This window comes from Glandiceps talaboti, chromosome 11 (genome assembly GCF_964340395.1).
Source record: "Glandiceps talaboti chromosome 11, keGlaTala1.1, whole genome shotgun sequence".
NCBI lineage: Eukaryota > Metazoa > Hemichordata > Enteropneusta > Spengelidae > Glandiceps > Glandiceps talaboti.
This window is the reverse complement of record NC_135559.1, coordinates 19,869,367-19,896,227: the sequence shown is the minus strand read 5'-3', so window position 1 is coordinate 19,896,227 and position 26,861 is coordinate 19,869,367. Positions and strand designations below refer to the sequence as shown.

The 26,861-nt window shown below is 34.6% G+C and overlaps 1 protein-coding gene across 1 annotated transcript; it reads right to left on the bottom strand.

Moving 5' to 3' along the window:
• Window positions 1-468: 468 nt before the first annotated feature.
• Window positions 469-22,540, bottom strand: LOC144442132 (atrial natriuretic peptide receptor 1-like). Its single transcript, XM_078131400.1, has 21 exons — window positions 21,817-22,540; window positions 16,032-16,219; window positions 14,496-14,612; window positions 13,988-14,126; window positions 12,935-13,026; window positions 12,038-12,182; window positions 11,328-11,412; window positions 10,494-10,593; window positions 9,876-9,944; window positions 8,273-8,350; window positions 7,634-7,738; window positions 7,249-7,320; window positions 6,686-6,863; window positions 5,983-6,141; window positions 4,850-5,030; window positions 4,257-4,400; window positions 3,167-3,359; window positions 2,268-2,442; window positions 1,700-1,798; window positions 1,220-1,311; window positions 469-552 (listed from the first exon to the last, which is right to left on the bottom strand). The coding sequence occupies exons 1-21, from the start codon at window positions 22,538-22,540 to the stop codon at window positions 469-471; spliced, it is 3,219 nt and encodes a 1,072-aa protein (XP_077987526.1).
• Between the last annotated feature and the right edge of the window lie 4,321 nt (window positions 22,541-26,861).

Here is a 26,861-nt window from a genome sequence, read left to right as displayed (position 1 = left end):
TAACAACTTTTGTGTTCAAGAGAGAATCATCGAGTCGCCGACCTGACGGAAGGCATCGGAGTACGGGATGAAATTAATGTGTTTGTTCCTGGAGAATTTGAGTAGCGACTGGATGTAATGTTCTGAAAGTTGTATTCGACTGCAAGCAATGATCTTTCCTGTCAGGTTGACGACTCGATTCCTGTACCTGGATACAGTAGTAAAAAGTTAAAAAATATTTTCAAAAAGATAACGGTACTCAGATTCCGAAATGTCCTTACTGACATCTAAACTTCTGCTTTTACGGATAAGACAGAAAAGCAACAATAACAACAAGAACAAAGATGTGACTTGTCAATAATGTTTCACTCTCGGCATACACATTTCACTGTCGTTTGGATTACATGGACCCATTCAATTATATAGACATCAGGCTATCGCATCAGGCATCAATGATATATATATATATCAAGTCATTCCCATCTGGGTTTATTTCATCTCAATAGTTCCGTTTTTGTCATCGCCGCTTTTGACTTCTTCTAGTAACCAATAGGTAGTGACATTTCCTTTCCCCTGCAATTTAGATGTATTTTATTATAAATAAAAAATGGAAACGCTACTACCAAACCAGAGTGACTATCGAGTTTCAATTAGGCAGCACGATGTGTTTACGTCTCATACGTAATTATTTTGTTACAAATTACATACAACACAGACAATGATAGGAAACAAGGAGACATAACAATATACATTTTATTTCACAGTGGACAGAAATCAATATCACTGTCTGGTGAAATAGGGAAGATTCAAACACAAAACGATTTATTTGTTTTCACAGTGAGATCAAATGTAACATTTCATGTCCGTTGGCGCTATCTGTGTCTACATTGTATAACTCCTAACAAGAAACGAACTGTGTGAGATGTAAAAAAACATCACGCCATCTAATTAAAACTCTATAGTCTCTTTGGATTGACTGTATAAGATTTCAATCTATGAAATTATGCCGATTTAAATTTATGTTTATACAATCACAAATTGGAGATTTGAATACTTTGATCCCAATTTTGAAAATAACGTTGGTCTTCAATAACTTAAATTGACGTCAATTGAATGTCTATTAAAAATTGTTTCATAATTAACGGCATTTTTATTGAGATTTGATGATTGCTTAATTACTTATTTCTAGACATTTAAATCATGAATGGAAATATGAGCAAACATATAATTATAGACTTACCTTCATTGCTATTTGTCCTCGTAGTTCAGTTTGAAATCCACCGATAGCTGTTAGGATCTCATACGTCTGTTCACTGATATGTATGTTTAAGGCTGTAAAAAGGTTAAAAATGAATAAATATTCTTATAGCATTCGCGCGCGCGTGTGTGTGCGTTGGTGCGCGTGTGTGATTCTCTTGTGTCAAAGTTCGTCAAAATGATGCATTGCGTTGATAGAGCGCGAGCGTGGACGAAACGTAGATGTTGTCGTGGATGGCGCTGTTAAGAAATATTGTCACAAGAAATCGTTGCTCCATCGTCGTTGACTCATTAAATACATTAAATAAGTCCCTAACTGCATTACATATTTCAAACATTTCTATGACGCTAAAGTGAGTTTTTTTGCTTCCCAATTAACCCTCCCGGGAGATTGTGTCGTTTTTTGGACACTTTAACTTCATTTACAATTTTCAATAACGTACACAGTTGGAAGATATCCTACCTTCACCGCACGATTCCATTCTAGATGCTGTGTTGACCGTATCACCAAATAAACAATATCGTGGCATTTTCTGACCAACAACTCCAGCCACGACTGGACCTAGAACAATTATTGATATGCACACAACTATCTGTCACGACATGTATTTACCTTGTCCTTAAGGGAAGGTTACATTTTAGGGATATTTCTGTGTGCGTACTTTTCAGATTTCCAGATTGACCGGCCTAGATCTCAGAACTTGAATAAAAAATACTGACACTCTCTTACTCCGTCTTTGGAATATCACAAATATAATTCTTAAAAAATAGTGACCCTGCCCCCAAACGCTTGCATAGAAAATGAACCTCCCTCAAATAAATACACCAAATATATCCTCCCCTCCTGTCATTTGTGTACAGTCCCTCAGTATACGTAGGATATATCGAGACAAGGCTAACGCTAATATACTTATCTTGTGCAACAGTCAAGTACATACATACAACACATAACTTTATGTCACACAACTTTAAGCAATTTTGAAATAACCATCCTCGGTTTTCACTTTTCTTGCAAAATGTATTGAAATTACCTGAGTGAATGCCTATACGAAGTTTCAATCGTTCATTTGGACGATGACGGATACGAAAGGCTTGTACACCTTTCAGCAAAGCCAAGGCCATTTTAGATATTTCACTGGCGTGGGTTATACCATTCCGTATGGGTAAACCAGACACCACCATGTATGCATCGCCAATAGTTTCTACCTAGAATAACATTAACGATGCGTTTAGTCATGTATACTATGGTGAGATCCAACTGCTGTCATATTTTTATGATTTTTACGTTCTGTGGTCTTTTTTTTTGTTTGTACAATAATTTGTTGTGCCATGTAATATTTTCATATTTTGCTTAATTATATTTTAAAATTATAATACTGTGTCACGTTGTTTGCATCTGTTCTAGACTACAAAAGTTGAGCAATTTGAGAAGCGGGAACGTTTAGACTTGTACGAATGTGTGTTATTTTTATGTAATGCTGGAGATGATGATGATGATTGTGATGGTGGTGGTGGGTGTGTGAGTGGGTGGTTTACTCTTAAACTCGTGATGTGTTCCTTCTGTCAATGTGTATATATAAATATTAATACTGGCAAATATTTTATGTATTAATACTGGCAAATATTTCACGAACCGATTAGTTTCGAATTAATTATATCAAAAGCAATCGAACAAAAACAGAAAACATACCGATAGACAAACAAACACCCCCCAACAACAACAACAACAACAACACCAACATCAGCAAGAACAACAATAAACAAATAAACAAACACACACCGGCACATACTTACAAATACGCAACAAACAAACAATCAATGAAAACAATCTAAACACAGAAATAGTGCTCCATCTGGCGTTTTGTACAGTGACAGACAAGATGTAGGGAAAATCTCTAAACAGTAAACGTGTTATCTGAACTTTACGCACCTTGTAAACGTCATAGCTATCGATGATGTCATCGAAACATGTGTAGAGGTCATTTAGAAGGTCAACCACTTGTATGGGTAAGCTGGTTGCTGACAATGCAGTAAAACCAACTATATCACTGAAGAATATCGTCACACTGTCAAAGGCCTCGGCAGCGACACATCTACCTTGCTTCAATTGTTCAGCAACAGCTCTAAAGGTAACAGAAATAACAAGAAAAAGATGAAATTAGTTTCTGTTGGAGCAAAGTTCACAAGAAATTCATAGACTTTGATTAATGTAAAATGGTTTCTTTCCTGATCTTTCGTTTTTTTAACCTTAAAGTTACACTATGTGCAACTGAAACGGTTTTTGGTTATAATGACTTACTCGTAATATCATACACCCTGAACAGTATTAAATCACCTGGTGTTACATGCGTTTGTGCAGGTGAACACATAATTATGGTACAAAAATCCACTCCAATTAAATTTTGAGTCCGCGCTTAAAAATCATCGCGCTCCACCTCCATACGAGAACGATATTAACCTGTTGCTGTACTAATTCTATCGTCGTAAACCACCGCCTCTGTTACGAGACCGTCCACTACGCACGTTATCAAGTTTCGGGGAATTAATAACAAGTCTGGTTTGCGAGAATGTACTACTTCTGATTACAACTGATCCCAAATTAACATGCACGATGTCAAATTAGTGGTATTTTATCAAGTTCCAGTGAATTTATTGTTTATTGTCTAAGTGATTTTTTAAAATTATATTCCGGTTAGAGATAGTACAGCTTTATACATCCAATGAAGACAGTAAACTTTCTACAATGTATATGTCTCACAGCCAATCTGATTAAAGTCCGATGTGTAGAAGGCTACGGCTCTTTTTTTTACCTTTACTTCATCGTAATTGTGTCTTTTACATGCGTCTTTTATCTTCGGAGTGTTACCTCCTAAGACAAAAGACGCATGTAAAAGACATAATTACGATGAAGTAAATTAGTAGATAAAAGAGCCGTAGCCTGTCTATACATCGGATTTTAATCAGATTGGTCTCATAACCAGAGGTGACGTCATTTCACGTTAACGAGCCATATATATTACCTTGGTAAGAGCTGTTCTAACAGCTTTTCAGACTTTTTCTTTTCCTCCACAAGTAAAGTTGTCCTTTCAGCTACAATACTTTCTAAATTATTTGCATATTGTTCCATTCTCCTCAGTAAATTATCCATAATATTTCCACTTATCCTGGAAAGAGTAAGCAACGTCAATCTCTCAATATCATGGAACAATTAATTAAACACATATATCAGTAGAAGAAAATAGACCGGCGATGTATCAAAATATGAAGGAGAAGATGACAGTCTACTACGTCATAAATTATATTTATTAGTTATGTTACGTTTTGAGGTGAGTATAAAAGTAATTCAAATACTTAAAATATGACATGATTTATGTTTTAAATGGTGACAGATGATTTTGGTTTCTTTCCCTTCTTTCTGTTTTAATTACATTTACGAAAGCGCTGTCTGTCTGTCTGTCTGTCTGTCTGTCTGTCTGTCTGTGTCTGTCTGTCTGTCTGTCTGTCTGTCTGACTGACTGTCTGTTTTCTGTCTGTCTGTCTGTCTGTCTGTCTGTCTGTCTGTCTGTCTGTCTGTCTAGCCGTCCCTCTCATTTCTTACTTAAACAAGACCTACCCTAACTGTGAACTCATGAGTTTAACTGATTGCTTTATCTTGACAATATCTGGTCTCTCATCCTCTACGTCACTCCAGCATCTCTCCATTAGATTAATGATGTCATCCGGTGTTTGAGATAATGACACCATTTTTGGCCGAAATGGTGGTACTGCAGTTCCTTTGACGTTTTCAATTATGGCTATTATTGTAGGAAGGAAAGGTTTCACAAGGTTTCATGTCAGAAGATTTATTATTGCTTTAGGGGGATTGATTCAATAACATACATTTGCTTACTCAACTTCTTTCATCACAGAGATGCAAATTAAAATACAATATGTAGAGCAAACATAAGTAATTGCTATTGATGTAATGTAACTCTGGCAATAAAAAAGGTCTGTCTCATTTAAATTTACTTGACAAATGCAAATGGCTACAATAATTAAGGTAACCCATATAAGAGTCTGAAGTTTCTGTATCTTTTGCCAATCACTTTAATAGAACATTTATGAAAATCATATGAATTCTAGTTATTTCAGATATGTATGCTGTTTCCTCACTATATTGATATGGGCTCGTAATAGGACTCGTATCAGTTTACAAAATAGTAGATAAATATGGTCAAGCTTGTGGCATTTTCTAAAATCATGAATGTCATCAGTGATACTAGTTCTAGAACATCACCTAAACAAGCGAGTAAACATGAATATTAATAAATAGGCGAACAAAAAGAACAAAAAAAACCAAACAACCAACGAACTATCCATCCAACCAACAAACCAACCACCCATCCAACCAGCTATACATACATAGTTTTACATACATACACACACGCACACATACATACATACATACATACATACATACATACATACATACATACATACATACATGCATGCATACATACATACATACATGCATACTTGCATACATACATACTTAAATACATACATACATACATACATACATACATACATACACACATACATACATACATACATACATACATACATACATACATACATACATACATACATACATAAATACATACATACATACATACATACATACATACATACATACATACATACATACATAAACAAATAATCACAAAAACAAACAGTTAAATGAAAACAAACAAACTATGGACTGACCTTTTGGTGACAGACATTGTTCAGTTAACTCAGTCTCATAAGGACCACTCCGTGTCATAATTTCTTGAAGGATAATACCAAAACTGTAGATGTCACCTTTTTGTGTTCCCTGATCAACTGATACATTTCGTAACAATTCGGGTGCTCTCCAGAACAAACCTGTTAATGCGTGATTAAATGAAGAGTATGATCAACACATTTCCTAAACAATCCGTGGCAAATCACGTCCAACCATTTTGCGACTGCAATTTGTCAAGGACTCTAAACGATACAATAGACAGGGATTCTTTAATTAAATTATAATGCACTTTAAAAGTTTCTGATAGTTAGTACTGACAGAACATATGTACAAACATAAATTAACCAAATATCACCCATAGTGCTTAGGTGATTGAGTATGGTATACTCGCTTCAAGAAAAAAAGTTCGGTCAGTGACAATTATTTCGGGGCGAAAATTATACACCTAATCAGAAGATGAATCATTGAAATAACATGTTAAGAGCTAGAGAAAGGGTCGAAGACTTGCTCCATGGATCTTCTTGAATTCTTTTTTTTTTTTTAGACTTCTCACGAATTCTAGCACAGATGTGACATTTAATGATTATTTGGTTTTATATTATAGAAATAGTGTCATAGCAAGACACTTAAGCTTGGGAATCAACTTTGTTAGATTTCAGAATGACCTGAGAAATGATGACTTACCATAATAATCTGATAATTCTAATGTGTCATTATCATCATCGTAGCCAGGAATGTGTTCACGCCACTGTCTTAAGCCAAAGTCAGTTATCTTTAATACAAAACGCATATCTACCAGACAATTGGAGGATTTCAGGTTGCCATGGAATTTTAGGAAAGATCCATGTATGAAATCCATACCCTGTATATAAACATTGAGAGGTGAACAGTTTTAACGACATAAATAGTAACGATGAACGTATTAATTAGACCAACACTAATTACAGATTTTTAAAGAACGTGATAAACTAGAGGGGATATCGACAACTACTAGACACTTGAAGGATTTCAGATCACCGTGGAATTTTAGAAAAGATCCACACATGAAATCCATACGTTGTGTGTAAACAAGTCATTGGTATAGAGTTTGTGTAAAATAAGTAAATAATACATATTAGACTAACAGTAATTACTGATTTTTGAAAACGAATCATACTAAGTTTCAATATTAAGGCTTATGTTTAGACATTTCTTTGAACATTAATCATAGATCATATAAAAATGTGTTAGCATTTAAAGACACTTACCTTTACGAGGTCAAAGATCAATGAGTAACGAAACATCCAGTCAAGTTTTATAGCCTCGTTCTCAAGTATATCCTACAAAAAGAATTGAAGTCTTTGAATATATCTAACATTCTATTTATGTCATCGTCCTCCATGCTTGTCCCGATGACGTGAGTATTGTTTTTTAACGAACATGACGAGTCTTATCCGAATTTTGTGAGAGTTGCCTTGGGGAAAAAGTCTTCCATAAATGGTCGAGTTTTCGTGGCAGTCATGGGACCCCGAAACATGTGTGTGAGTCGGCTGAAACCTACGATTTGACTGCCGTATCTCGTCTGTCCATATAGTCATATAAACGTGTTACTGGTAATGTAATTCTATCATACTAGTATCATACAAAACTTACCTGTAAGCTTCCCTTCGAACAATACTCCACAAGCAAACATGCTTTGGGTACTTCTACACATGCGCCAACAAACTTTGTTAGATTAGGATGGTGGAACTCACGAAGCTAAAATGTTTATTACAAAACAAACAAACAAACAAACAAACAAACAAACAAACAAACAAAAGAGATTAATTTGCATGAATTTCATAATTATTCACTTGATATTTACCTTATAGTGTAGTTTTGAATGTTTCCATGTTAGTTTGACTTGTCTCGCCCGATACCTATATATGGTAATGCTTACTAAATATTCAATGTAACTTTCAATTAAGGACATGCACTTACAGTCACAACGATTGTCACGTACTATTTCATCTCATATTCTCGTGTATTATTACATTTTGTAAGCAAATTCAACATGTTCTGGTCGATGGAGCACTGATTACAGAGTCCGTACCATAAAATGCAAATCAATTTAGTTTTCCTACCGTGTTATATGTACAGACACACGTTTACCTAGAGACAATTCAATACACCTCGTAATGTACAATACTAAAAATAATTCTATCTAACAAAATATTTTCAAAAAATGGTCTAGTTGCAGCAAGTGTAACTTTATGTAAGTCAAACTACAGTCTTGGATTAGCCAGTACTCACTTTGTTTAGCTCTATGTGGGTTTGTTTCGTAAGTTTCATCCTTCTATGATCGATCTCAATAACTGCAAACCTCGTTCCCTAGATGTTTTAAAAGACCAAAAATCCACTTTGGCTGAGAACATGGAAAAGAAATCCAACTAGGTTGTATGGTAGTTAGGCTGGAGATAACTAACTGTGTGGTACGTTGTTACGTACTGGCTGAAACCCTCAAACGTTTGAGTTTGTTTGTGTATGAGGGGGGAATGGTGCTTCAAACATGGACAAAATTCAAGTTGCATGGTAGTTGGGTTAGATATAACCAACTGTGTGGTTCTTACGTACAAGTTGAAACTCTCAAAATTTTTATTTTGTTTATGTAGGGAAACTAACGGCGAGTAAATAAGGCTTTAGTAGACTCTTTCCCTTTGATGTTTGATTTATCTCTTCCAACAGTCAGCACTAAATTAAAGGATTCCCAATCTAAAAATCTTTGGAGACAAAAACCTACATAACAGAAATGTTGAAATACTGGCATTTCTATTTGATGAACAATACAATTAAACTCTGGGCAAACAAATATGGGAATGATAATTTATCACAACAACTGTGAATGATTAAGAGACCCTAAAGCTGGTTTCGAAACATTCAGCAATAAAGATGAACTATTACCCATCCGTGGACGTATTGCCAATAGTTTCCCTACACAAACAAACTCAAAATTGTGATGGTTCAAAGATTTACGTAACAACCACATAGTTCGTTGTCTCTAACCTAACTACCATACAACCTGGTTGAATTTTGTCCATGTTCTGATCCCCATCCCCCCTCCATACATGAAATTGTATGTAAAAATACAACATTTTTGTACAGATAAATGTCGGCCTTCATGGTTACAAAGTCTTCTACCTTATGCTTATCTAAATCACAGCATAACACTCTGCTTAAATCCTTCGTATATTGTAATTCCAAAGTTGAACTTTTCCATTCACAGTCTTGCGCAGAAAGTTGAAAAGTAAAGTAAATTGAAAGTAAACTATAGTAAACAAAGTATATTAAAGTAGAGCAAAGTAGAGTATAGTATTAGTACAGTAAAGTATAGTAAAACAAAGTAAAGTAAAATATAGTCACGTGTAGTCATTTAAAAGTAAATTATAGAATAGTAAAGCAAAGTAGAGTAGAGTAGAGTAAAGTAAAGTAAAGTAAACTGATAATTTTATTTACACCTTCAGACCTCCTGACAATTTAATTTTTAGGTTTGCTTGATGTGCATTATTTTTCTCTTTATAATCAATGACTCAGTAAGACATCAACGAGTGAACTGAAAATATACTTGTGAAACCACGGCATATTGATACATCGACGGCTCAAAAAGATTCATATTTCCTCTAACTAACAATGGGTATGCTTGATGTAGAGGTTATTACTCAGTCAAATCTACCTACTCTAACCCCTACCGTATTTAGACAAGTACGCTACATACGAGTACTTGCAACTGTAATAGTTTATCGATATCAAATATTGGGCATGTAATTCAAATTTATTATTTTATCGACAATGCGTGTTTATTTTTAAAAAATTCAGACAAGGTTGGACTTGCATACAATTATAAATTACATTTCCATACCTTATAAATTCCAATTTTTGTAAACACCTGTTCTTCTTGTTGATAACCCTTTAATGATGGACACGAGACCTTAAAAAAGATAGCATGCAAATTAGAAAATAAAATCGATGCCAGAGTAGACAAGTCACAACAGCCATCGAAATGTCATCATAGAGTAGATAACACCCACTGAAATATCATAGAGTAAGATAACTGCCATTGAAATGTCATCATATTCGAGAAAAAAATGTTCCATATTCTTATGCTTGTTTTTTCAGTTTGACGAACAAACATATTTCAAACTCTTGGATACCAAAGATACCAAAATGTTCGGTTCTAGCTAATTTTGTCATGTGACAAAATTCTACAGGTGTCTACAATTGTTGTCAGTGTCGTGCGAAATCGGTAATGACATTGACATAGCGATCTATTTTCTTCATTTTAATGTTAAATCATAGTATTTACTGTAACAATACTTTTTAATACGTCACATTGTTTTGCATATTCACTTATAAAGGACACGTCATACCATATTAAACTCAAGAGTCATATAATTTATTCTAGACATGGTAATAAACATGTTTTGACAACGTTCATATAAAAATGATATTTAAAAAATCGATGCATAATACCCCATACCAGAGATGACGCACTTTGTGCAGGTTTGTGGTCAAATACAATATCCTGTGGCTCTATCTTCCACAACATATGTGCAATTTCTCTTTGTCGCTTAAAGTACCTGTTGTGTGAAGCATACAAATAGATCGATTAAAATTGAATAATTGTGATGTCGTCAGAAGAGATACTGCCAGAAATCTTTGCAGGGAATCCCCAAAATGGCTGAACATGGGAAGTGCAGTAAGGGTTCTTTGAATGATTTCAAAGTTGATTAAAATCATAGAAGTTACAATGGTGCTATTTTGTCACTCAAAATCAAACCTTTCTTTCTAGTGATGTAAGTTTCCTTTGTATGTGTGACGAAATAAATAAATAAATAAATAAATAAATAAATAAATAAATAGATAATTATATATATATGTGGCATTTACATTGCAGTGCAATACCGAAAACATTATTGCATACATTATACATGTATGCAAATGAGCGCGTGATCAGTCCACGAAAGCACGCCCATGCATGGTAGCATTTCTGAGAGATTTGCTGATTTGGATAAAGATGTGTCATACCAAGAGAACCCCATGTGCTAAATCAGTGAATGAAATAAACTTAATTATAAAAAAAAACAGTTGGAAGATTCATATTATAGAGGTGCCATTCTTGATGTAAGATACGGAATTCATTTGTATGGCATTTATGGCATTTATGGCTACATCATAAACTTTATGGTTAAAATATTAAAAGTTCATCAAATGCTTTTTGAGTGCTTCATATTGACATTGTGAAGTTGCTACTCGATCAAAAATGTCGATAAAACGATGGTTTAGTTCGATTGTACATGTTTGATTTACCAACCTGTATAGAACCGCCGTGGCGATGACAAAAATCAGAACGAAAACAGATGCCACAGACACTACCACGGTAAGGAGATCACGAACACCTATAGAACGGTGATTAATTTTATAGATTAGATTTTGGATGATAACTGGATGAAATATAGTAACTGTTATACCTGTTTCATCGTGAAAGTTAAACCGTTCACACTAAAAAAGTATCTAGTAACTCAGGTGTAACACTCTAAGACCTAATTACAACCGTATTATTTTCTAAAAAGGTACATTTGAACCCAGTTTTAACTGATTAGGTAATAGTGATGAGTTATACATCTTAATCTACTTGGTAAAATACATATAAATACAAAATAACTATTGCACGTGTCTACAAATGACGTCATCGATTTCGTCAAGTGGCCTGCCTAACAACAATATGCAAAGTACACGTGTTTACGGTTACTAATAGTGTAGTCTTCAAACATGTTTCAGTTAGTATAATAACGTCATGACGTCATAAACACAGAGAGAAAACGTTTGCGTTTGGACTGTGCCCTGAAAATATCCCTTTGTGTTGAGATGAAATGACGAAATGGTGACGTCATATTTCCTGCTTTTTTCAGTACATACCTCACCACCACACACACCAGTGCATCATCTGATGTATCACGTAGTGTCTAATGGCGATACATTGCCGTAAGTATGAGATGGCATCACGATGCAAATATTTCCTACCTGTTTCAATGCACAACTCGCCATCAAAACCACATATCGGTGAATCACTTGGTGGCCCGTCTGCATCGGCTGGCCAAACTACATCCGTTCCAGGTATAAGTTCAAGGAATTTATTTTTGCCAAAGTAATTAGCAAGAGTTACTATCTATAGAGAGGTAAACGTGGACATTTAAAAAAACCCAGTAGCGATTTTTTGACACCCTAAACTATATCATTGTTTTCGTCCCACAACTTCTGTGTCACCCAATATTTAAAAACAAAATTCCTATCGCGAAAATGATGTTTGATGATCATGACGTTAACACTATTTTAGTCTAAATTTAGAAATTTACAAAGCTTTGAGTTAAATTCTAACTTAGGGGAAGAGGTTCGTAACTATTTATAACTTCCAGGGAACTGTCCATTTGGTTTGTAATGATTACTGAAATGGTTTTTTTTTGTATTTTTAATTTACCAACGGTAGGGCCATGACTGTCACATTCAAATGAAATGATTGGTGAGGTACCTCAACTTTGGGTATCATTACATGGTTATTGCAATTTTGAATCTCAGCTTTGGACATCCGACCTTAGTTGAATTTCCGATAACATTTACGATATACACTTTGGCTGTACACAGAATAAGGATATTCGAATTCATGCAGGCAAATTGATATGACGTGCATTTATGCTGTAAAACAAGTCAATATTATATACAAAACTTAGTATCCTTGAACTTGGATTTCGACTTCGATGATATATTTGATATCAAAGCTTTTTGCCATAAAATGGTCACGTACGTTTACATGAAAACAAATACAGAATTGAGAGTAGAGTCTCACTGTGTATACTATATGTGCGTGATACGTCTGGTATTGATCTATAGTGCATGTAGGTCGTTTTGAATTAAATGCATTACCTCGAAATCACCGTCATCCTGCTGTTGGAATTGAAGGAACATAAAATCTGAATCCATGTCGCCATTATCATCAAGTGTCATTTTAAGCACACCTACAATATATAGAAATTATATGCGTTTAACGAATACCTTTCTGCGGCCATATATTGCATTTGTTTTTTAAAAAAAGGTACACGAGCAACGATTCACCGCCAGCGTCAGTAAGAAACACATAATGTAGTGGGTTTGTACAGATATCGACGATCATCATCGATATTTTGTCACTGATAAAAATAATCTGTAATATCAAATTGTTTCGAATAAAATATTGATTTGGGATATGTATAGATGTTTTCCTTACATTTGCCATGTTTGTTGATCAATCGTGTTTTTCGTCAAACTACGTACCATACACATTGCTAGAATTTAGCGACCAGCGTTGCGACTGGGTGGTTAATACGTCACACATTGCTAGAATTTAGCGACCAGCTTTGCGACTGGGTGGTTAATACGTCACACATTGCTAGAATTTAGCGACCAGGTTTGCGACTGAGTGGTTAATACGCCACACATTGCTAGAATTTAGCGACCAGCTTTGCGACTGGGTGGTTAATACGTCACACATTGCTAGAATTTAGCGACCAGCTTTGCGACTGGGTGGTTAATACGTCACACATTGCTAGAATTTAGCGACCAGCTTTGCGACTGGGTGGTTAATACGTCACCATCACGGTTTATTAAAGGGGTACAAGCTGTCTACATCATACAATTTGGGGCGTAATGTTTTCTGCATAGTGAAAAGTTCCATAGAAAGGTTCCACATTACTTATTGAAGCATACTTCATCATCACTGCCAGGTGACTGAACTCAAACTTGATATTACACGTAAGACATTCAACTGCCCAATGACATAATTGATTATACGTATAAAAATGATGAAATCACTAACTATGCAATCAACTATTCTAACAATGCCAGAATTGTAATAATTATTAGAGAGGACATTCATTGTATAGGTTAATCAAGGTTTTTAATATTTTCACCCCACTTTAAATTAGTAGATAATCTATTCACCTGGTAAATCTTGCTTTCCATACATTCTCTGTGCAATACTGTATCCGTCAGAGGTGTTGCCATTTTCTCGCAAAGTTTCGTTCAAGGCGTAAGCATAGATAAACACGGAATCGTGAACCATAGCAGGAAAGGGTGAAACCTGTCAAATGTTAACAAGTACATCAAATGTTATCCTAATAACGTACACTGCAATTTAGCATTTAACTTTGTTCAAACTACCGAGTCCAAATTAAACAATAATTTAACAAATAGGCACAGTTTAAACTGATATATACTTTAAAATGTTGCAGTCCTCCTTACATAAAGGTGATGAAACCTTACATAGACAAACGGCTCCTCTTTTTGCACTTTTTAAAAGAATCACTATGTCGCAGAAGGGATACTTGGAACATAGCAGAATGGAAAACATTGCATTTTAAGTCTTTCCCCACCAGAAATGAAACCTCTCAAAGTATTGCATTATTATCCGGCAGTTTTGTAGTCTATAGAACACAAATATTTCACCCGCCTTTTCATCTGCTTCAAACGTAAGGCCGTAAAGGGTTGAACTTCGATTTTTCACCTCTTCGGAGAACTTTTTGAAGTCAGCAGTGTCGGGTATGTATAATGATAGGAAGAGCAGCGCCTGAAACAAAAAAATGAACTTACAGCATAAATACGTTTGCCTTGGTGTTTCACTTATGTAACTTGACATTTAATACACACGCTCAGACAACTTCTTATGCAAAATAATCACGTACATAGGTGCCATGCACAGTGGGGGTATAAAGTAGTCAAGTTGATATGTTGATTTATCAGTTAGAAAATAAACAATTGCAGCCATCAAAATAATCAAGTCCATGTGTAATGTTTTCATTATAAGCCTGTTTTTACTGCACTGTGAAAGAATAGCAATGCTAATCACTTTTCAATGTGATTGGGTAAAGGATCCTGCTCGGTGTGTTGTGTCTCTTGTATTGTTATTAAAAATAAAAGCAAAATCGATAATATTTTCAGGACAGATGCGCCTTTGTATCGTAAGTGTATGTACCATGTTATAATGAATTTGAAGCGTGCATTCTTGAGATAAAGCCTAATTACAGAAAATCATTAATTACGTAAATTGCTCATTAATATTCATGGCATGTTTACCAAAACCTAATTAGTTCTTGCCATTACCATACAGAACACGTGATACAGACACAGAGACACAGAGACACAGAGACACATGCAAAGACCTTTCACCCCTAATATATAACCTTCCTTACAGAAGGAAATAAAATAACTAAATAAATAAATATTTCCTCAACTTACTAACCAAAGTAGGTCGAATAGCCTGATAATTGTTATCATGAAATGCTATTACAGTTACTATGGAAACATCACATCAGTTCTGATCGATCAAGAATTTCATTGATTTATTTCATTTATATTCTACATACGATGTTATCGTGGCAGTTTGAATTTTCTGGTTACTTTAGCGGAATGAAAATTTGTCTTGAAGTATCAGGAAAAACAGGAAGACTACACCGTCAACATGATTTGAGTGTGTGTGTGTGGATGTCATTACGATGGGACTTCCTTGTACATATTTTCACAACCAAGGTACACGGAGTACACCAATCCAATAAGATAGAGGGTATGATAGACTTCCGATTGAGTTATGAAACTTTGCATTACAGTTAACTTTTTTGATTTCATAAATTTCCAAAACTTTGTAAATCTTTATTAGCTATCAATTATGACATAGCACATGTAGAAGTCACGTGGCATTAGCGCACGCGTACTAAAAGAGTGGCAATGTACAAAATGAAGGACGACGTTAACTACGTACTAAGACAACTAACATCACATCACAACACAACACGATAATTTTGGCCTAAATACGGGTTTGTGGTGTCGCCATGTTAACATCAGTTTGACAATGAAGCTGTATAAATTTGCTTTGGATGTCCTTAAGAAAATGATATGACAACATATTTCAGTCAGTTTTCATTTAACGGTACATCACTGATTCCATAATAATAATAGTAGTAGATGGTGGGTGTAAAGACTGAATATTTACCTGATAGCCATTCTTGGCATGGACATTATTTTCATCATCACCTTCTACTTCCCAGTTATAGTAGTCATAGCCGATATCGTCCTCATAGGACACACAGAAAAATATGTATTCTCCGTTGATTAATCCCATACGACTTGCAATGACCATTAATTCACGTACGTACGAACCCCATACTAGTAGAACAATAACTAGGAAGACAGAGAAAAAACAGGAGGATTACCTTAAAGTGGCCATTTGGATGACGATTTGGCATTTACTTTGTTTTTTTTTTTAATTCAAAAATAATTTCATTATGGTTTCCTACTTGAAAAATCAATGTGACCCAACATATGCCAAGTACTTGTTTGTAACTCATTAAATTGCAAAAGAAATGTGTAAAATGTTTGTTATTGTACGTACAACAATAAGACACTTTTAACACCTTTTTTGTAGCTTTTTCTAATATAGTGCGTTACTAACACATACTTGGTCTGTGTTGTTTCACATTGATTTTTCAAGTAGGAAGCCATGATAATTTTTTTTATAAATTAAAAAGACGAAATAAATAAGTAACCAAATCCTCATCTATAAAGCCATTTTGAAAATGACAATTAAATTCAGAAGGAAACTATGAACCATACATTAATTTTGGCCCAAATACGGGTTTGTGGGGTCGCCGTCTTAAGGTAGGAGGTGTCAAATTCGGATTACGTCAACGACGCAACTTTTGGCGCAGACTGAAACTCGCGCTCTTGTCAACATTCGAACGCGAAAAAAACCCGGAAGTGAAGTGAAGTGTTAAATGTTTTTCAAGCACTGTACGTACTCATGGAGATTTAGGGGGTGAACGGAAGGTAATCTCGTATAACTGAGTTTCAGAAGTCCTTGCGAAGAAAATTAGCTTTACTACCATGCATGACTTAAAGAGGAGCTGTTTTATAAATTTTAGACTTGATGAAATGTATCATCAACCACACTCCCTACGCTATATTGCCGGTCTGGAAACGTGGTCCACACACCATTCACACCTTTCATCTCTACAGAGTAAGTTATACTGTCATGAATATAATTTTAATAATGGTGACAGGTTTTGCCAGTGTGTGCTTTTTGACGTGAGAAGGTGACATATTGATCACTATAAAATTATCTTCGCATTTTAAAATTTTCCGCACTACACGTACGTAGACACAACAATAGCGAAAAAATTGCAACAAAAACATTATTCAAATGTACGTAAACAATCAACTCTCAGGTACCATAGAAGCAAAACATAAAATCATCGGACTACGCAAAGTTTTTCAAAAACTTCCCTAGCACACTGAAGTTGTGTTGCGAAGCAAATTTGCAAATTTTATTAGTTGAAACATCATTTAGCATTTTATATGTTTTCCGTCGCTACTTTCTTAGTAATCAGTGGTCACGTCGCGTAGCGTCGGTGATCGAGAAACTTCAGTCCCTGAACTCCAGTAAAATCGATCATGCAACCACGAAGACATCGTCATTTACCGGCCTTAAAAACACCATATAACAAATTGATAACAGTACTCTTTTGTAAAAGGCTTCCAAAACTTATTCTGTTGTCGGTATTCTGCTCTCCCACGATGGTGTGCACTTGTTTGGTTTCGCTAGGGGTCTAGTAGTCCTGCTTGCATACGGCATAAGTCGTCCCTTCCAAGCGTGCACAGTCTGCAAGCAGGACTAGAGTTTCCGACACATGTATTCATTCCCAATAGAACCCCCAGACATTATACATCCCTGTATCAATATAATAACGTCCTGCCAATGAGTTTTAATGAATATAGTTTGTTTTTCCGATGTATTCAACCAAAAATAGATTTATTTTTTATGTCTCGCCAACTATACTGGTAGTCACACTGACTCGCGTGAGTCGAGTGTTCAATAATTTATAGTAAAGCATACAGTTCAAATTGCAACAAATTATACAAATTGTACTATAAAAACTATTTACATTGTCTCCCATAAAGAAGTATCCATGGTAACATTACTATAAAGTTTCAATGAGGGGTTCTACATGTTTTTTTGTACCCAAAATCAATAAATACATCTAGTAGCGTACATTGTAGCTTTTGGTTCCCCACATATGCAGAGCTAGAGGTACATTTACTGGATGCCGAGTTCAGTGCATCAACAGCTAATGATAGTATTATTTATAGTTCAATTTGATGAGTTACTTCCTATTTTTCATAGTGACCACACTCCGCAATAAACACTAGCAATTTCATTATATGAAATCAACATTTAACTATTTCAACAATGGAGATATAAGGTGCGAGATCAATATATATTTCAATGTAGGATAGAAATCTAAATTCTTTTACTTTTGGGGTGTTTTTAGCTGTGTAGCTCGCTCTCATCCTACAGAAACGATTTTACTTTTAATGGGTCTGTTTGTATCCCTAAACATGCAATAATTTCTTTTAAAAAATTTCCCCAAATTGAGAAATGGACACTGTAGAACAGCACTAAAATAAAGTGTCAACAAAAGAACTGTTTTCCTAATTAAATACTGGCTTTGTATTCATTGCATTACTACATACTGATTTGATTGGATATCCATTTTCAATTTTGGCCATTTAAGTTGGGGGGGGGGGGTTAACTAAAAGTTTTTAGCTGTTTATCCTACACTGAACTATTGACCTAGCCCCTAATGTGTTGATTTATCATACATAATTATGTACTGACAAACATCCCTTGGTGCCTATGTGTCCCAATAGTTTGCATTTTAATGTGAATTTTGTCCAAAAATGTTGAAATTTGGATGGGGTGGTGGTGGGGGGTGGGGGTTATAATTTTGAATGTTATGACCACTTTGGCTTTTGGAGAAATAAATAAACTCTGCACATGAATAGTTCAGTTGATTTATCATACATATGTACTGATAGAAATATACCTTGCTGCCTGTGTGTTACAATATTGTATAATTTCATGTGATTTTTGTCCAAAATGTTGAAATTTTGAAGGGGTGGGGGGTTACAATTGTGAATATTATGGGCACTTTGGCGTTTGGAGAAAGAAATAAACTCCATATATGATTAGTTAAGTTCATTTAGCATACATATGAACTGATAGATATATCCCTTGGTGCCTGTGTGTTCCAATATTGTACAATTTCATGTGATTTTTGTTCCAAAATGTTAAATTTTTGATGGGGTTGGGGGTCACATTTTTTACTGGCATTTTCAAGTTAGCATACACACAATGATTTTTGTTGCCTATTTATGAAGGGGTATTGGTACATTATACATAGGTGCAAAGATAAACAAGCTCATTTTAATTTTTGTCAAAATTCAACAAAATTTCATAAGATATTTCTGTCGAAAATGTCAAAATTTAGATGGGGTGTGGGGTGACAATTTCAGTTCTAGAATTTAAACGGACGTGGTGACCCCATATGTTCTTGCCATTGATAAGTAGCTGGAATAATACAATGTACACATACAGCGTATACAAAAAATCTATCACGGACTTTTATCTTTTTTTGCTATTTTCTTATGTTTTTCTTTAAAAATAGTAAACCAGCTGGGGATAAAATAACATAATATTTTATGAAATAATGAATATAAATTTTAAAAAATATGTCTGGACCTACTATACATTGCACTTTAATACATAAGTTCGTTTGATGTTCTTGGGATAATCTTTAACTGTCAAAAATCATGTTGTAGTTAATTGTTGTAAATCTACTTATTTTGACCAAAAAATATATATGTACATACAAGAAACGGTCGTTATCCTGAAAACAAAGGTGGTGACATAGTATTTTCTCTGCATTTTTTACATATTCAGATAACAATGTTTAAGTATGCAAAGTATAAGAAAAATCTATCGACTTTTTTGAATTTGACACCTCCCCCCTTAACATCAGTTGGACAGCGGGAATTTTTTCAATTCTGTCGCTGGAGACGTTCATTGTAAAAAAAATCATCTGTATATAGTTGTAATCTATAGTCCTGTCCATACCTGATCCAATCTGAATTTAACTAATCTAATCACTTCGAATACACTTTCCGTCTACACTAAAAATATGAAAGATGGGTTCGATTCGAATTACATTACGAATTGACCGATCCAGATTGAAACCACCACTTACAGTAGGCTTTGATCTGGATCAGTTAATTCGAATTAGATACGAATTAACCAGTATGGACATGTAAATAGATATAGACAGGCTGTGACGTTATTCATAGCCTTTTCGTACGACGACAGCATGCCCTACATGTATCATGAAAAGTAAATCAATACTAAGAGCTATATAGATTTCCGGTAGACGAAAGAGTCAATGGTATCCACGAATGAAAGCTAATAATACGCAATCTTATTCATCGATTGCATTGACATGCTTAAGGACAGTCAGTCCCATGTTTGATTTCTCTACTACAGGAAGTACATGTACCATACTTTGTCGCCTTATTGAAACTTGTTACGTTAGTCACGTGTTATATTCAAATACCCCAAAACCTAAAATCACTTTCATTTTATTTCAAATATTTCCTAACCATAAATGAAAGTACACGTACATTGTTAAAATCAATCTAACAACATAGAGAACAATTCAACGTGTTGACTCTTTAGTTGACGTCACAAGCGCTATAGTAGATCGATGTGAAAGATTAACGATTAAAGTGTCACAGCTTATAAAACGAATCTAATAATTTAATATATGTCAAGAAACATGAAATTTGAGCTTCCCACAGTCCAAATACGACTGTTGATAAATAAGTTGACGAAGCAAACGCGAATAAAAGACATAATTAAATCATTTGGCATCGTTTCAAAATACGAAAGGCAAATTAAAGAAACTCTCGCATCTCTGAAATTTGAGCACAACATATATTTCTGTACGGTTTAAAGAACTTTAACCTAATAGTTGTCGGTTGGATGAAAGGGAAATAATCAAATATCAAATCTTCACAAAAAAGCAAACCTACTTTTTAACGAGCAAAAGTCTTAGAGCCCTGAAATTTGAGCAAGCCATAGATTTATTTGTAGTTCAAAAAGAAGAAAGGTGATCTCTTTCTTACTTTAACCAATCACTTGCCGGGTTGGTGAAAATCGATTTTGAAAAAACGGAAATGATTAACGACACGACTTTATTTTCACAAGAACGTTTGTGCCCACTATGGGTAATTTGTATCAGAACTGCTATCTATCTATCTATCTATCTATCTATCTATCTATCTATCTATCTATCTATCTATCTATCTATCTATCTATCTATCTATCTATCTATCTATCTATCTATCTATCTATCTATCTATCTATCTATCTATCTATCTATCTATCTAACTATGTCTGTCTGTCTGTATGTCTGTCTGTCCGTCCGTCCGTCACACAAACATACATACATACATACAGACAGACAGACACACACGCACGCACGCACACACATGCATACATACACACACATACATACATACATACATACATACATACATACATACATACATACATACACACACATACATACATACATACATACATACATACATACATACATACATACATACATACACACACATGTTCATACATACATACATACATACATACATACATACATACATACATACATACACACATGTACATACATACATACATACATACATATACACATACATACATACATACATACATACATACATACGGGCACACACAAACACAGACATATTCGTGTGTTTATATGTGCGTAGGTAAGTGGATTTAGCTAAATGGCATCAATTTGAAGTAATCATAAAACCGTCATACATTGTGACAATGAAATAATGATACGCTAAAAAGTAGCACCTACTTCGTGAGACACTCACTACATCTTCCATGATCTTTTCCAGAACTTCTGTGTTCACGACAGTAGGTAAAGTAACATGTAAGGCGACAGTAATGTTATTTTCTAAGGCTGACGTTTTGATACCGTTTGCGACTACGTCGAACAGAAAATTTGTATCTATAAGAGAGATACGTTTCCATTTAAACGCCTTGCAAATTGTCGAGAAAAATCCTCCAAGTTTGGTTTGTGGCCCGTATGTCCTGATCAGAGTGTTAAAGACATTCTTGTTATCAAGTTCGTGACTGGAACACAGCCCGGTAAAGATCGGTTTGTTGTAGTATGCTGCCAGCCTCGCTGCGATGATACAGGCTTCAGAACACAGCGGTCCAATAAATGCCGAGTAATTTTGTAGTATTGCTGGTAAATCGACAAGTTTCCCCAACGTTGTCGTCGCTTGGCACTCGGTATCCAAAACATCGTAAGAGAGATGGTGACCTTGTAGAAAGGTTGAATCTGCGTTTATTTTATCTAACGCGACCATCGTAGCAGACATCTCTTTGACAAAGAAACCAGATGGCATCATTATAAGCACGTTAAAGTTATCACCCTCAGTGAAAAATATAGGGAACTGAAAAGCTATCGTAAAAAGCGTAAATGTCGTTAGAGAAGCCATTTGACAAGATAGAAATCCAGGGCTTATCTGGAGTCCATGTGCTGATGCTGTTAGGAAGAGTTTGCGTGTATGCATGTTTACATTAAGATTATATACAGCGATTCGTATTCAACCACGTGATATGTTGATCATTCAGTAGAAAACTTTGCGAGATCCTTGAATACATCATGTTTAGCATTTCCTTGAGAACCCTTGGGCGAAACCATTTATTATCTATGTGGTTGATGTCATCTCTTCAGTCAACTATGGGAGTCATCAATTAATTTTTTTTTACTAATCATGTGGATGTGTATATTATCATTTTGGTATCTAATTAGATCAATGCAATCGATTAAGATCATTATGAAAGTTTGTGTGATATCCAGGATCAGTACATATGACGGAAAATACTTATTGTAATCGAAGAGCCTTTAGAGGTCTACAAATAAGTACAAAGCTGACCACCCCTTGTTTATAAATAGCACCGTCCGAGAGACATCGCAGTACAATCACAGAGAGCAGTGAGTATGTGATCAACAATTTTTTTCATTTTTATGTTTTCTGTTATGGAACAAAACTGATTTTATGTTGTTTACTGCTTATTAAATACATGATGAAGTACTTAGAGTCTTAAGGTTACAGATATTTTCAAAGTTAGGCGATTTTATATAATTTGTTAGGGGTAGACAAATGAATAATTCATTTAATTAATATATTATATATTAATTAAATGGGAAATAACAAGCATCGTCGATCATATGCTTACTACCCCTGTGGTAATAATATGCCAGAACGTGACGAAACATGTGTTTCGATTACAGTGCTGTATGTTCATAAATTGGGGATATGGGGAGGGGACTTTACAATTTTCTTTATTTCAAGGTTCAAATACAAATGCATTGTTCAAAACAACAAGTCAGTCTGTCGTTTTACGATTATTAAATTAATTATTTTCGTGCCGCATATAAAAAAAAAGACTTTGGCAAAAGGTGATATAAGAATTTCAAAGTAATTTTGTTCCTGGATACAGCAGAGACATGCATTTAGATAGTATCATTGATCCTTTCAAGATCTATTACAGTAATCTCTTGACCCAGAATACACATATTGAATTAAATTATTTAGTTATGCTCTAATTGAAATTTGAAGTGAATTGTCAAGAAGTGGTCGTTTTGCTTTCACTCATTGACCTTAGGGTTTGCAGCAAAGAAGAACAGATTATTAGAAATTGACAGAAATGATTGGGTGACGATAATCCGAACGAGAACGTTAACTGAGTGTTAATTCCCTGTTTCGCGAAATGTGAGAGTGAACTCACTGTTTTACACGAGATCGGAGAATGAACTCACTGTTTTTGCGAGATTTGAATGTGAACATATTATTTTTTGGTAATTTAAAAATGAACTTATTGTGTTTTTGCGAGATTTGAGAGTGAACTCACTGTTTTTGCGAGATTTGAGTGTGAACTGAAGTTGTTTTTGCGAGATCTGAGAGTGAACTCACTGTTTTTTGCGAGATTTGAGTGTGAACTCATAGTGTTTGCGATATTGAGAGTGAACTCACTGTTTTTTGAGAGATTTGAGAGCTAGAGTGAACTGAAGTTGTTTTTGCGAGATCTGAGAGTGAACTCTCTGTTTTTGCGAGATTTTGCTATTATCTGCACGTATGTGAACAGAGACTTGTTAATCACACACATCTGTTTATTATAGATGCACTTTAAACAACATTCAGAAGATAGTATTTTTATATATAATATTTCACAATACCATAGGATTTAAAGTACGACATAGACATATCAATGTAATTATATAAATACAAGTTCAAAGGATTGCCTACAAAGTATTGTAACTTTGAAGATTGTATTTGGACAATACAACAGCAAGCAAAATCAGGTTTCTTGTAAACTTTTCACATTTTACATTTTACTAGCTCTTCAGTTAATTAGTTACCGGTACCATCCAGTAGTGTTGATAAAACTCTTCGCACGCTATATTTCATTCAGCAAGTACACTTTGGGCTTTCATAGACAAAGACGAATTTATAAACTGGGAATTATACACAGTAGAATGCATTTCAAAGTGGACTACATGGTTATTACACATGCTAAAGTTTGACATAGATGTACAATAAAGGAGAGTCGTTATGTGTATTGTAGAATGTCCACACACTATTGGTACACTATATTTTGTATCGTCACTTTACAAATTTCTAGAAATGTCACCGGAAATCTTGAACCTTTATAACTTACATTTTCAGTAATGAATGCTTTCATTCTGTATTCAGAAGAAACATAGTATATATATATTGCAAAAGAAACACATGCAATGAGTTGAATAACATTGTTGTCATACTGTTTGAATCTGGAGGCAGTGGAATATTTCTCTGTCACGACTTGTGATTTGAAACCTACCACATGTTGTAATAACTGCATTGTTTCGATATTTTTGTGTATTCAAAGAAGGAAAAACATGTTTAGTAAACAAACGAAAAGCAATATCTGTAGAGTGATATCAAAATGAATATTTAATCGCTCGGTTCTTTGTTGCATTTCTCTATGACAAGAACTCTTAGCCACGGCGTTCACTAGTTACATGTATCTAAGGCAAACATCACTCTGAGGAAGTAAAATGAATGATTTGTGTATGGAGTCGTACAAATATTGGCACTGTCTCTTTGAGCAACTTCTTGTTCATTCAAAGCGTAGAGTGATTGTATAAATCTTATTGCATCCAACAGATCCTGTAGGTGTTGACATTTTAATACATTACGCGTGTAATAGAACCTTGACAAGATATTGATTATTGAAGGTATGTAACGAACATCAATACATGAGGGAAGCAATAATGGATGTGTGTCAGACGTAATATAGCTTTTGTCCTGAACGAGTGTATAGATTTGATACAATTTTTCAAAACAAACTAATGGAAGTTTAAACTCCAACACGAATTAAGCTTGAGATATGTGCCTGGACACTGTAACCCTTAATACAAGAAATTGTTACACTGGGTGATAATAGTTACGAAGTCGAATATAATGTTTTCCAATTTTAAACTCTATATTGCACATGTCCAACTAAAGTTATTTCGTATTCACATCAACTGACAATTTCAATCGTCCTAATTTCAATAGACCTAAATGAGTTTCCGTTTTCGTTTTGATTCCTGCGTGGTTGTATCAAAAGGAGCAATTAAATGATCACTAACTTAGGGCTTGTTTGTTTCCGGTTACCCAACCCCACCTAGTTTTTCACTGCCGATCCTAAACTTTGTTTCACGCATTCGAGAAAAAAATAATAAAATCGAAAAAATTGTGAAGTCTCGCATTGAATACCGTCTGCGGAAACTGACATCAACTTAAAAAAGACAATATGAAACTGTTCTTCCAATCTGTACTGGCTGTACATCTTAAGAAACCTGTAACACAGAGATCATATCGAAAGCAACGGAAAATATAACTACTTTAATTAACTAGACACTCACACATGATTTTTGAAAAAATCTACCTTCCCAACCTATTAAAATTGAGAGTAATCGGAACCACACAATTGTTTTAGGACACTTTTGATACAGTGAGTGTAATATTACGGAGAAAATCAATAAGTGAACCAGACATGACCTGAAATTACCTCCTGTCGTACGTATGTCGAGAGCCAGGAGGCTTGAAGAGTGAAGGCTGAAATGAGAAAATCAAAATGATGGTTATTCTAATCAATACATACGCATTTTACTAACAGACAACCATAGAGAACTGTATTCACCTAGCAGACATCTGTCAAACATTCTGTCCTTTAAACCGGCACTGGCTGCAACTGGATGATTTTTTTTTATCAAGAAATCGATTATATATTCGTTAAATTGGTTAGATACTAAGATGATAGTTCCCATAAATCAGAAGTTGATATTTCCGAAATTAGCATAATGACAAATTCAAATCTTGAGCGAAAGCTTGGTGTTGAATTTGTCGGCTTGTTAGTCTGACTTTCGCTCATTATAGGGACACAAGATAGGTGATACACTTTCAGACACAGAGATCACACATGTATAATTTCATGGCGTGTATCATAACTAGTTACGATTTGTGTGTAAATGCAACATGTTCTGGTCAACATAGGCACTGATGTTTTGGTCCATGTCGTAACATACAATTATATATATATATATATATATATATATATATATATATATATATATATATACACACACACACACACACATATATATATATATATATATATATATATATATATATATATATATATATATATATATATATATATATATATATATTTATATATATATATATATATACACACACACACAAGTATGCAAAAGAAAAACAACAAGAACACGATTATTATTACAGAATTTTATTCCCGCCTGTGAAGTTATCCATAAACAAGCTGCTGAAAGATGTTTAC

Bases quoted from the DNA above. Each gene is read 5' to 3' on its own strand.
- LOC144442132 (XM_078131400.1), bottom strand. From the start codon at position 22,540: ATGCATACACGCAAACTCTTCCTAACAGCATCAGCACATGGACTCCAG. The intron at 8,351-9,875 runs GTATGGAAATGT...TAAAACATCTAG, and splicing joins CAAAAATTGGAATTTATAAG to GGAACGAGGTTTGCAGTTAT. The intron at 6,142-6,685 runs GTAAGTCATCAT...ACGCATTAACAG, and splicing joins AGAATTATCAGATTATTATG to GTTTGTTCTGGAGAGCACCC.